Source organism: Schistocerca nitens, chromosome 2, assembly GCF_023898315.1.
Source record: "Schistocerca nitens isolate TAMUIC-IGC-003100 chromosome 2, iqSchNite1.1, whole genome shotgun sequence".
Lineage (NCBI taxonomy): Eukaryota > Metazoa > Arthropoda > Insecta > Orthoptera > Acrididae > Schistocerca > Schistocerca nitens.
Window position 1 is genome coordinate 211,263,882 of NC_064615.1, and position 13,535 is coordinate 211,277,416.

Here is a 13,535-nt window from a genome sequence, read left to right on the forward strand (position 1 = left end):
TTCCATAAACACTCAACATTGTCAGTGTCGGAACAGAAATTTTCGTTTTGATCTGTTCGGTAGTCTGAAATCTGCCTTCTATTACTCTTGCTAAACAGATAAACCTTCCTCCCTTTTTTATATTCCTATTAACTTCCATATTCAGGGATGCTGCAGTGGCCTTATCACTGATTCCCTGTTCTGCACATACAGAGTCGAAAAGTTCGGGTCTGTTTGTTATCAGTAGGTCCAAGATGTTATCTCCATGAGTCGGTTCTCTGTTTAATTGCTCGAGGTAATTTTCGGATAGTGCACTCAGTATAATGTCACTCGATGCTCTGTCCCTACCACCCGTCCTAAACATCTGAGTGTCCCAGTCTATATCTGGTAAATTGAAATCTCCACCTAAGACTATAACATGCTGAGAAAATTTATGTGAAATGTATTCCAGATTTTCTCTCAGTTGTTCTGCCACTAATGCTGCTGAGTCGGGAGGTCGGTAAAAGGAGCCAATTATTAACCTAGCTCGGTTGTTGAGTGTAACCTCCACCCATAATAATTCACAGGAACTATCCACTTCTACTTCACTACAGGCTAAACTACTACTAACAGCCACGAACACTCCACCACCGGTTGCATGCAATCTATCCTTTCTAAACACCGTCTGTTCCTTTGTAAAAATTTCGGCAGAATTTATCTCTGGCTTCAGCCAGCTTTCTGTACCTATAATAATTTCAACTTTGGTGCTTTCTGTCAGCGCTTGAAGTTCCGGTACTTTACCAACACAGCTTCGACAGTTTACAATTACAATACTGATTGCTGCTTGGTCCCCGCATGTCCTGACTTTGCCCCGCACCTGTTGAGGCTGTTGCCCTTTCTGTACTTGCCCAAGGCCATCTAACCTAAAAAACCGCCCAGCCCACGCCACACAACCCCTGCTACCCGTGTAGCCGCTTGTTGTGTGTAGTAGACTCCTGACCTATCCAGCGGAACCCAAAACCCCACCACCCTATGGCGCAAGTCGAGGAATCTGCAGCCCACACGGTCGCAGAACCGTCTCAGCCTCTGATCCAGACCCTCCACTTGGCTCTGTACCAAAAGTCCGCAGTCAGTCCTGTCGACGATGCTGCAGATGGTGAGCTCTGCTTTCATCCCGCTAGCGAGACTGGCAGTCTTCACCAAATCAGATAGCCGCCGGAAGCCAGAGAGGATTTCCTCCGATCCATAGCGACACACACCATTGGTGCCGACATGAGCGACCACCTGCAGATGGGTGCACCCTGTACCCTTCATGGCATCCGGAAGGACCCTTTCCACATCTGGAATGACTCCCCCCGATATGCACACGGAGTGCACATTGGTTTTCTTCCCCTCTCTTGCTGCCATATCCCTAAGGGGCCCCATTACGCGCCTGACGTTGGAGCTCCCAACTACCAGTAAGCCCACCCTCTGCGACCGCCCGGATCTTGCAGACTGAGGGGCAACCTCTGGAACAGGACAAGCAGCCATGTCAGGCCGAAGATCAGTATCAGCCTGAGGCAGAGCCTGAAACCGGTTCGTCAGACAAACTGGAGAGACCTTCCGTTCAGCCCTCCGGAATGTCTTTCGCCCCCTGCCACACCTTGAGACGACCTCCCACTCTACCACAGGTGAGGGATCAGCCTCAAGCGCGCAGTATCCCGGGCAACCACAGTCGTAGTCCGATCGGGGGATGCGTGGGACGAGCTGGCCGTCCCCGACAAACCCCCATCCGGACCCCCACAGTGATGCCCATTGGCAACAGCCTCAAGCTGTGTGACCGAAGCCAACACTGCCTGAAGCTGGGAGCGAAGGGATGCGAACTCAGCCTGTATCCGAACACAGCAGTTGCAGTCCCTATCCATGCTAAAAACTGTTGTGCAAAGAATGTCTGAACTAATCTACAGAGAGCGCAAACAAATCGACACAAAATTTAAACGGTTATTAAAATACAAGATTGCCTAGTAAATGCAGTAATGCTGCTACTTGTGCACTGCTGACACACTGCTCGGCGGCGGAAGGAGACTACGCGATTTTACACTATTCAGGTACTAAAATGCGATGCTACAACTCTCAAATACTATAATACGCCCGAAATTTATGAATTAAACAATGCAAGTACCAAAAACACGCAAAGAAATTAAGAATTACACTATGTAACAAATGAGTGAGCTAGGAGTATACGACTTGCTGCTGCAGCTGCTTATCCAACGGCGGCAGGGAGCTTACTGACTGTGACCAACTGACACTGGCCGTTCAAAACAAAATCAGAAGACAAACGACTATGCGAATTTACAGTTTTTGTTCTATGCTTGTTTCTCTCCTTCCAATCCTTTTTAGGAAGTCCTTATTTTCCTATTTACCTTGTGCAATCCTTTGTTTAAGGTGAACTTCTTGTTGAGTACTTTTATAAGTACCAAATCCTTACATAGCCATGGTGGAAATACTGCCACTGTTAGCAGAAATGCTGAACTAAGATTGATTTACTTGCAAGAAAGATATCCACCCAGCCTAACTGTATAATGACTATTAACTTAAAATTTCTTCCTTGTGAAATAGAGAATGAGAAATACATTGCACATCTACTGTATTTATTTTGAAGCTAACATCTGGAACAGCTTCCATAAATCAAGAGAGGAAATATGAGTCAAGATGGTTTGTAATGTCCTTGTTTTATTACTACTATATCTGTGTTTTATGTCGTACCGCCACTCCTACATCTGCATCCAAATTATCTCCCTTTTCTCCATTAGATCTAAATTTGTTTGTGAAGGCTTTAATAATAAATGTCAACATCTGCTTCTGCACAAGTCTTATTCCCATGAAATATTTCCTCTTGTTTTCAAAAAAGGTTGGATCAGAAATTTTCTGTGGAAGTGTAAACCAGTAGTGATCAGCCAATGCAGAGCTATAATGGATTGCTTGTAGCAGCAGCAGCAGCAGCAGCAGCAGCAGCAGGAGCAGGAGGAATATAGGAACCTTATGTGTATTTGAATACAGCATTAGTAGTTTGTTGCTTGCTCAGTTAAACATCCAGGCATAATGTTGCAAAGTGGTATGAAATGGAATGAGCAAGTAAGGATGGTAGCAGGGAAGGTAAATGGTTGACTTTAGTTTATTGGGAGCATTTTGGGACAGTGTAGCTCATTTATAAAGGAGGCTGTGTATAGCACACTAGTGCGACCCATTCTTGAGTACTACTTTGATTGTTTGGGATCCCCACTAGGTCAGATAACAGGAAAACATCAAAGCTTGGGCTAAAACAACAGTAGAGATCACAATAACATTAATTTATTATAACCGGTTTTGGCTTATGTTAAAGCCATCCTCTAATTTTTTGGGTTCCCTATGGCTGGTGCTTAAGGATCCTCGTTTTTTCACGTGGTGCCACAGTTGTAGACTGTACAGTGTATGATCGTGGTATCGTGAAAAATTGAGGAGCTGCCAGCACCAGCCCTAGCGGGTCCAAAAAATCTGAGGATGGCTTTAACAGTAACCTGAAACCAGTCATAATAAACAAACCTGAATGTGATCTTGACTGTTGTTTTACCCTAAGTGTAGCACCAGACTGCTGCACTCCATGGACAATGTTGTCTAAATTTATAGACATTGAACCTATTCAGAGGCAGGCTTCTAGATTTGTTACCAGTAGGCTGATCAACATGCAAGTATTACAGAGATGCTTTGTGAATTCAAATGGAAATACTTAGAGGGAAGACAGCATTCTTTTTGTGAAACAGTATTCTGCAAATTTAGAGAACTGGCATTGGGAGCTGACTGCAGAATGATTTTACTGCCGTGAGTGTACGTATCTCATAAGGACCATGAAGACAAGAAAAGAGAAATTAGTGGTCATTTGGAGGCATATAGATAGTCATTTTTCCCTTGCTGTATCTGTGAGTTGAACAGGAAAAGAAATGACTAGTAGTGATACAAAGTATCCTCCACCATGCACCATACATTGACTTTGGGGTATATACATAGATATAGATGAACCTGCTTTCTGCATTCAAGCCTTGGTCTTCCTCTACACTTCTTGCCACTACGAAACTGATAACTTCTTGAGGTCTCAGGAGGTGTGCAATTGAACAATCCCTTTTTCCAGACAAGTTGTGCATTAATTTTTCTCTAATTTGATTAAGTTAACTCCTCATTTGTTATTCAATATCCCCACCTAATCTTCAGCACTCTTCCACAGCACCCTGTTTCAAAAGCTTATATTCTCTTCTTGTCTGCATTGCCTATTATCCACATTTTGCTTACATACAAGGCTGCACTCAAGACAAATATCCTTAGAAAAGTCTACCTAACATTTCAGTTTGTATTATGTGGTAATGCTTTTCTTGCTGTTACCAGTCTGCATTTTATATCTTTCCTACTTTGGCCATTATCATTTATTTTGCTGCACAAATAGCATTACTCATTCAGTGTCTCATTTCTTGATATAATTCCCTCAGGGTTACCTGATTTAATTCAGCTACATTCCATTGCCTAGTTTTACACTTGTTGACCTAAATCTTAGGTGTAGTTCACAAAGGGATGGTACAATATATGATGTGACACAATGCAAAAGTCATGCGACATGATGCTTTTCAGTGCAACACTCATGTTCCCACTGGGGTCATACAACATGCAGTACAATACTGCATTACAAGAAGTAACAAGACAGCATGAATCATGTTTCTGCCTTAGTTGAAGTCATGGGTCCTTCTAAAGAGGGAGTTAGCGTGCATATCAGTATTTAAAGCTTAAAAAATCGCTAAAGGAAAGGAAGTACTGGGTGCACCCTTACAATGCTATTAATATGAAATATAGTTCGATGGTGATGTTTTTCATTGTTCAGCTGTGATGTTTCATTAGCTCCCTGGACATGAGCACAAATTTCATGAATTCTAGAGAATGAGTCTAGACAGTGTACACTTTTTGGGGCCACTGTTATCAGCTACTCTGAAAAAGCAAAACACACACTTTTTAACGTGCTGTTTCTCCTGCTGTGAAAGTAAGTTGGGGAAAGTGTGTGAATGACGTAAAAAATACATCAATCAGAAGTTTATATTTAGTTAGGCCACCTAGTGTCATACTTTTTTCAGTCAAGTACAGACATAAATAATGGTTACAAGCTACAAAGCTACAACTGTTCAATATCCTAAGGTAGAATGTGATTCAGCTTCAGATGTAGACACAAGAAATGTACTGGATTTGAAGTTAAATCAGCCACTTTATATGTTGTAGCACTGGCTGGTGAATTCTGTGTAGGGATAGGGAATGTTTTTGAAATGTAAGAAGCCCATAATGAAGAGGAAAATTCCAGTGTCAGTTTTGCCCAGCTGCTCATTTAAAAGAACAGGAATTTTGCCTTTAGGTCTCTTTCACATGCCACTATGTTCCTTGGAATCAGAGATCATGGACTGAAAAAACATCCATTCAGCATCATCAGCTAAGACTCATGGCATCTTTTCATTTCAGTAAGTTTTTTAATCTACACCCAGTCTGCAAATTCTTTCTCAGCAGCACTCTTGCTGACTTCAGCTCTTTTTTTTTTTTTTTTTTTTTTTTTTTTTTTTTTTTTTTTTTTTTTTTTTAGGGGGGGGGGGGAGGTGGTTGCACTACCACAGCATATTCAACACATCACTTGTTTCTTCTAATGTTTGACAGCTTCCTAGTTCCTGAGAGTCTGTGCCATACAGTGTTGCATTAAAACTGCCATGTTGTTTTCATTTGCCTCAAGTAGAGGTACGTGCCCACAGGAGAGAGATCTCTTCATGTATGGGCAAAGAAATGATATGTCGTGGAGGGTCGGGGGGGGGGGGGGGCTGTAGTAATATGGTTTCTTGAGTGTAGACAAATGTTACTTGAAGCTGCATGTTTAAATGCACTGAAATTTGGGCTTGCTCAGTTCATATACCTGCAGTTAATGTTTTCAGAACCTTGAATAGGGGCTCCTCCATTTTAGTTTAGAATGAAGTGCTTTTTAGAATATAGTAACATTTTACAATCACAGACCAAAACCATAGGGTTGTTATCGGAATAAGAAGCTGCAAACTGAAAATAATTAGTTAAAAATGATAGTACAAAGTCCACATCAAGTTCTTACCTTTTTTATCTTCCATTATGCCCAGTTGGTCACATCTGTCACACCTAATCTGAAGACAAGATCTTTTCCATCAAACTGGATGAAAAAGATCATCTTTGAACAGTGCTTCTGTGTGAACAACATGTTGACTATATGCAGTGCAGAAAGAAATGCACAGGTCAAGACATCTTTCTAACCTGAAAGCATATGTGCAAGTGGATGCCTTGACTTGTATCATCAGCATACAAAAAGGAAACACGAGGCGACTCCGTATATCGCAACATGCAGCACAATGTCGAGTGTGGCGCTGCCAAATGTCAAAATGTATCAAGTACTTGCTTGAGACTGGAAAGAGGTATGACTCTCCTTCCAGTGTTCAAAATAATTTAGATATGTTAGCTGCATTTCTTATGCACTAAATGTAAACTGGTCAGTGAGTACATTTTTCATTTCAAAATATGCTTAGTTTTTCACTTTACTTCAAAGTAGCACAGCAACTACGGGCAGTAGGAACAGAAAACAAGTTCATTATCATGCTGTGATAACAGATTAGAAAATGTGAAAGTCAGATTTTTCTACCAAATAGTTTCCTCAATATTGAATGAGAAAAATTGCATAGTGGAGAACACATGCGAAATCAGTGAACAATGGCTTTTTATTTTTTATTCAAAAAGTAAACATTTTACTGGGGAAGTAACTGCGTACAGGTGTAGCTTTGCTTCATCTAAATAAAACAATTTTTTATAGGGCACATCAGAAGACTTGAAATTTCCCTCTGTGTGTTTCGTATGATACCATTGTGTGGAATGACCAGCACGTCTTGTTGCGCCGGGCTATGTGATAGAGATTCATATCCTGTTATACCATAGTTGTCCTGAAGTGAACCAGTTAAGTTGATTTCACTGTGTTTCTGTGTTCTCTGCCGATGTGGGTTCCGTGTCACATCGCATATTGTATCTCCCCAGCATCATGTGTTGCATTTATGGGTATTGTTTGTTGTAAGTTTTCTGTCTTTTCTGTGCATTTATTCAGCTATTATTATTTATACAGGTTACATCAGAAGGGGCAGCCTACATCTACAAATCCTGTAGCATCAATTTTTGCTTGGACACGGGGACTGAGCCACCGTGCAAAGCTTGACAATACTCCAGAACTAGCAAGGTATGTTGTGTGAAAACTTAAGTATCTTAATATTGATAATGCGATAACATGATCATGAAATATGTATAGAGTTTGTGTGCAGCACTGACGCAAATAATTATGGTGCTTTGTTTCACTAGCAGAAAAGCAAGCACATATGTTGTAGTACACCAACACCTACTGCCATTGAAGATGCTTAAGACAAAATTATACGGCAAAACATAAATTGCATTCATCCTGTAGCACAAAGACAAAATTATGAATGTGGAACTTCTGTATTCTTTCATTATCTTGTGATAGAGAAGTTATTTTACCTGAAGGTATCAGTAACACAGGAGAAAAGTTATTTGTTAAAAAGTATTTAACTTTCTGGATTCTAGTGAATGCTTTCAAATCTTACTATATATGTGAAATAGATGGATAGCAAGAGTCGTTTGAAAGGTGCAAATGTGATAGGTTTCAAATAAACAGACAAATTGTGAACTGCAGTTAGGTGACATGGATCAAAGAATCACAGAATGTTAGACATTTGGCCAAATAACATGCAGCATATCCTCCATGTGGGGTAGCTGAAGAGTAGACTGTGCCTCTCACAATGTAGATGAGCATGGTAATGGGCGTGTGGTCTATGGGTAGTGTCTTTGGCTAATAATCATAATGTCTTGGGTCCCAGGTTCACATCCAGCCACTGTTTAATATTGAATAAGAAACATCAGCAATGGTGACTGAAGACTTCTGGTATAAGGAGTAATCCTCCTTCCGCCAGTGGCCTTGTCAAAGAGATTGAGGGGGTGGACAGAGTTTCAGGGCAACCTCTTGTTGATGGGGTGGGAAACTGCCTCTAAAATGTGAAAGAACTGGCAATAATCAACAGCATAAGGATGCAGAAGGCAAAGAAAACCACTGCATTAAAGACACTCAATATGTATCCACAGGACTTGTGGCCTGTAATTGAAAAAGTGTTGTGATGATGTCCTCATTGGTAAGATTCCAGATTGATCCCCCATTCAGATTTCAGGGAGGGGACTTCCAGGGGCCAGGTAACCATGAGAAAAAGACTGAATTACCACTGAATGACTTAACATGCTAAGAGATAGATTGTGGAATATCATAAGTATGAACATGGGAGAGAAGCTAGACAGTTTGAGAAAAAGAAATGCAAAGGCTCAGTCTAGATATGGTGGTGGCCAGTGAAATGAAATGGAAAGAAGATAAGAATTTCGGGTTAGACTAATGTAAATTAATGTCAACAGCAGCAGCAAATGGTATGACAGGAGTAGAGAATGAGTTACTGTGGACAGATCAATGATTGGACGTTCTCATCAGAAGGGATGTAAAACCAATTCCTATAGCAACAGTTGAGGTATACATGCTGACAGAACAAGCTTAAGAAGAAGAGATAAAGAAAACATTTGAGGGTATTGAACAGGCAATCCAGTATGTAAAAGGAGATAATGATATAATAATCATGGATGATTGAAATGCAGTAGTAGGGGAAGATATAGAAGAAAGAGGTACGTGAGAGTATGTGCTTGGTGGTGGGAATGAGAGAGGAGAAAGACTGAGCGGTCAGTAAATATCAGATGCATTGTTCAGAAATCACAAGAGGAGGAGGAAGAACACTTGGTAAAGGCCTGGAGATATGTAGAGATTCAAACTGAATTTCATAAAGTTCAGACAGAAACTCCAAATGAAACTTCCTGGCAGATCAAAATTGGATATTGCACTGTAAGGAGTACACAGGAGCAGATACAGACCTGGATTATAATTTAGTAATAATGAAGAGTAGGCTAAAGTTTGAAAGACTCAAAGAAAAAAGAGGCAAAGAAGAGAGATACTGAAATACTGAAGAATGATAAGCTGCATTTGAAGTTCTCTGAGGCTTTGGATACGACAATGAATACCACAGTTGGCAGTTTAGTTGAAGAAGAATGGACAGCTCTATAAAGGCAATCACAGAAGTTAGATAGACAAACATTGGTAAAAGAAAGGTAACAGCAAAGCAACCTTGGGTAACAGAAGAAATACTTCAGCCATTTGATGAGAGAAGGATGTACAAAAATGTTCAGGGAATACAGGAATACAGAAATACAAGTCACTGAGGAATGAATTAAATAGGAAATGCAGGGAAGATAGAGTGAAATGGCTGCAGGTAAAAATGTGAAAAAATCGAAAAGGAATGGTTATCAGAAGGACTGATTCAGCATATATAAACAACTTTATGTGAAATGAAAAGCAGGGGTGTCAACATCAAGAGTGCAATAGAAATTCCACTGTTAAGTGCGTGTAGGGAGTTGGAAAAGTACATTGAAGGCCTCTATGATGTGGAAGACTTGTCTAATGAAGTGATTGAGGAAGAAATGGGATATGATGTGGAAGACATAGGGGATACAGTAATGGTCATTTTTACAGAACTGTTTAAGACCTGTGATCAAGTAAAAATAGACCACATTCCTTTAAAATTTCTAAAATCTTTAGGGAAGGTGGCAACTAAGTGACACTTAAAGTTCGGATGTAGAATCCACGAGACTGGAGGTATACCGTTAAACCTTTGGAAATGTATCAACTATACAATCCTGAAAAATAGCAAGGGCAGATAAACACGATGATTATCGCTTAGCTTAATGGCTTGTGCATCATAGTTACTACCACAAATAATATATAGGAGAATGGAAAAGAAAATTGAGTATCTATTAGACAGTGATCGGTTTGGTTTGTTGGAGACAGCCACAACATTCAAAGGATTTGAAAAACTGGAAAAAGCTTTCAGCACTGTAAAACTATGCAATATGTTCCAAATTCTCATAAAAATAGGACTAAGCTATAGGGAAAGATGGATAATATAAAATACACACAACAACCAGGAGGTAACACTTAAAATGGAAGGGCAAAAACAAAGTGCTCAGATTAATAAGGGTGTAAGAGAGGGCTGCAATCTTTCACTCCTACTGTTCAGTCTGTACTCAGAAGAAGTAATAAAGGAAATAAAAGAAAGGTTCAAGTGGTAGAGTAAACCAAAGAAAGACAGAAGTAGTGAGGAGCAGTAGAAATGTGGTTGGGATAAACTCGGCATCAAAATTGGGGACCATGAAGTAGCTGAAGTAAATGAATTCTGCTACCTTGAAAATGAAATAATACATGATGAACGAATGGAGGAGGACATATAAAACAGAATAGCACAGGCAAAGAGGGCATTCCTGGCCAAGAGTAGTCTGCTAGTATCAAATATTGGCCTTCATCTCAGGAAGGAATTTCTGAGAAAGTGTAAGAGGGTTGGAACTTTAATAGTGGCAACTATTTATTTCAAGCTCGTACAATATAGGTACATGTTTCAAAGTTTTACTGACCTTCAAAGTAGTCATCAGCATTGTGTATAACCCATTGCCAGCGATGTGGAAGTCATGGGATACTCTTAGCAGTGCCAGTTGTGTTGACAGTTCGAGCAGCATAGTCTATTGCCCGACAAATTTGTAGCAGTTCTGAAGCGAATGCTGCGAAGTGTTTCCTTCAGTTTAGAAATAGAGTTGAACTCAGAAGGGCTTAAGTCAGGGGAATTCAGTAGGTGGTGTAGCGCTTAGCAGCCCCATCAGTCAAATAAATCGGTAACAGCTTGCACTGTACATGCTTGAGCATTGTCCTGCGAAATGATGGTCAGGTCCTGTAGAAAGTGTCACCACTACTGTCTCTATGCTTTTCATTTTTGGAACACAACCTATGACCAGCAGTGACTCATTATTAGGTATTATACAGTTCTTAGGGATTTTATGTAGCATTGTGAATGTCACTGTATAGTTATTTGCTTGTTACCTGTGGCAAAGTTTTGTAGTGCAGTGTAATCTGCGTAACTGGCAAACTTAGTTTTCCAGTTGATGAGTTGCTAGGCATCTTGAGCCTGATAATGATAAAACAAAAAGTTTATACCATCAAAAAAGGGGACTGGTTTAAGTCATTTCTGAAAACTTTTACTCATAGTCACAGTGTTCCACATTCTTATGGATAAAAGTTTTAGTTAGATAGTTATTTGTATATTCCATGGGTCACAACTGTGACCTCATCAGATGGCGAGTATCTCAGTCAACTGTAATACAAATTTCTCAGTGAAAAATATATGTCTATGAATATGATGTAAACAAAAAGGATAGTTTGGTGGAGGGATAGCTGATATGAAAATAATGTATTGTTAAATACCACAGTATGCATTTTTACAGTGCATTATTATTTATATATACACTGCAGCTGGTTGTACGTAGGAGAAAAGAAACTGTAACACATAACAAAATGTTAGCAACAATACTGATTGCATCATATATTGATTTAATCTTACCTACCATCATTTTTATGGATTTCAAAGAATTTATCGCTTTGATTTCAGGTTCAGTGAAAATCTTGAGGCAGCATGTGTTGACTGTATAGATAGTGGCAAAATGACCAAAGATCTGGCAATTTGTATTCATGGAATGCAGAATGTGAAGGAAGGCATGTACCTACATACAGAAGATTTCTTGGACGCCATTGCAGAAGAACTGAAACACAAAATGGGCAGTAAATGAAACAACTTCTAGGAACATAATTTCACAACCATAACAAAATACAAATGTACTTTATCTCCAATGACAGATGTGGCAAATATAATTAATCAGCATACTTGTATGCTGCTTGCAGTAAACATGCATTTCTAATTCCATCCACGCAGTAAAAATATGAAATGAAACTGAAGTGCAAAAGATGTGCTGTTTAACATCAAACATAGTATACACAGTTTCTTTTACTCTTCCAGTTCCCCCATAGGCCTGCTCAATACTAGTCAAATGCAGAATGATAATGAATGTGTACACAACAAAATTTGCTAGAGTTCTGCTACTTGTAGTTAAATCGGATTGCTAATCCTCGTTGCAAACTTGGAATTGCAGTAAAATTTTTGGAAGAATATCTTCTTCAGTTCTGTTTTAGCTTTTGTATGTGATAGTATCATTGTCTGTAAATTATTAGCCTTAGATTGTGTGCCAGTTGTTATTTAAGTATAAGATGGCACAAAATCTCTATGTGAAAGTTCAAAATGGGGACCACTTTCTTGGCTATATGATGATCATGCCATAAGAAGGTACAAAGAACAGATACTGTTGACAGTCACTATGTACAGAATTTGTTTTGTGAAACTGCTTATAATGTATTGAGCATGTTCTGTGTGTGTCTCATAACTTATTTAAATTTTATTTATATTCATGATTCTCATTGACATTGGAGCATTAATTTTTCAGCTGTAGAAAATCTCTGCAGGTGATATGAACAGTATTCAAATTCATCTATAAAATAGTCATGTGTGTTCAGATGTCTGAAATACTCATCATCATCTCCATACTGGAACTTTGTAAGGAAAAATGAAATAAAGATACAAAAATCATGATAAATGCTTTTATTAAAACCACTTTATAGACTGACCTCTCAAAGGAAGTACTGTAGACACAAACATTGTGATGCTTTCTACATTAACTCTTGAGCAGGCACTCCTATGTATAAAGTGTGCCAACCAAAAATAACATTGTTTTGTACCATTCTGTTGTTTTACAACCATGAGTCCACTCCTATTCCTTCGTTATTGCTTCAGCTAATGCAGTGATAAGCTGTGTTGTTATACACCCTTGTGAGCAGCAGTGATGTAAAATAAACAGTGAGCCAGGTGAGAAATTTATGATCCGTGTGGGGAAAATGGCCCAGATTCTGAGCTAGCAGGACAACCCCTAATGAGACAGTTGCGTATGAAATAATTACTACTTGAATAAGTGTTTGGTGGGGATTTGATGCAAACTGTGCTGTTTAATGCTCCGAGTGGGTTGTTTCTGCATGTTAACTCTTGAACATGATAACAAGAGTGATAGAATGAAAGTTTATTTTATTATTGTTTAATTAAACAGTGATTTCATCTACATCTACATCTACATGACTAATCTGCAATTTACATTTAAGTGCTTGGCAGAGGGTTCGTCGAACCACAATCATACTATCTCTCTACCATTCCACTCCAGAACAGCGCGCGGGAAAAACGAACACCTAAACCTTTCTGTTCGAGCTCTGATTTCTCTTATTTTATTTTGATGATCATTCCTACCTATGTAGGTTGGGCTCAACAAAATATTTTCGCATTCGGAAGAGAAAGTTGGTGACTGAAATTCCGTAAATAGATCTCGCCGCGACGAAAAACGTCTTTGCTGTAATGACTTCCATCCCAATTGGCGTATCATATCTGCCACACTCTCTCCCCTACTACGTGATAATACAAAACGAGCTGCCCTTTTTTGCACCCTTTCGATGTCCTCCGTCAATCCCA

General features: G+C 39.5%; 1 protein-coding gene across 1 annotated transcript in view; it reads left to right on the forward strand.

Moving 5' to 3' along the window:
• LOC126235926 (isocitrate dehydrogenase [NADP], mitochondrial-like) overlaps window positions 1-12,582 on the forward strand; it is a 143,154-nt gene extending 130,572 nt beyond the window's left edge. The window contains exons 8-9 of the mRNA XM_049944888.1: window positions 7,121-7,231; window positions 11,583-12,582. Of these exons, the coding sequence (XP_049800845.1) occupies window positions 7,121-7,231; window positions 11,583-11,760 (289 nt within the window). The 3' untranslated portion in view covers window positions 11,761-12,582. The remainder of the gene's footprint in view (window positions 1-7,120; window positions 7,232-11,582) is intronic.
• Window positions 12,583-13,535: the final 953 nt, after the last annotated feature.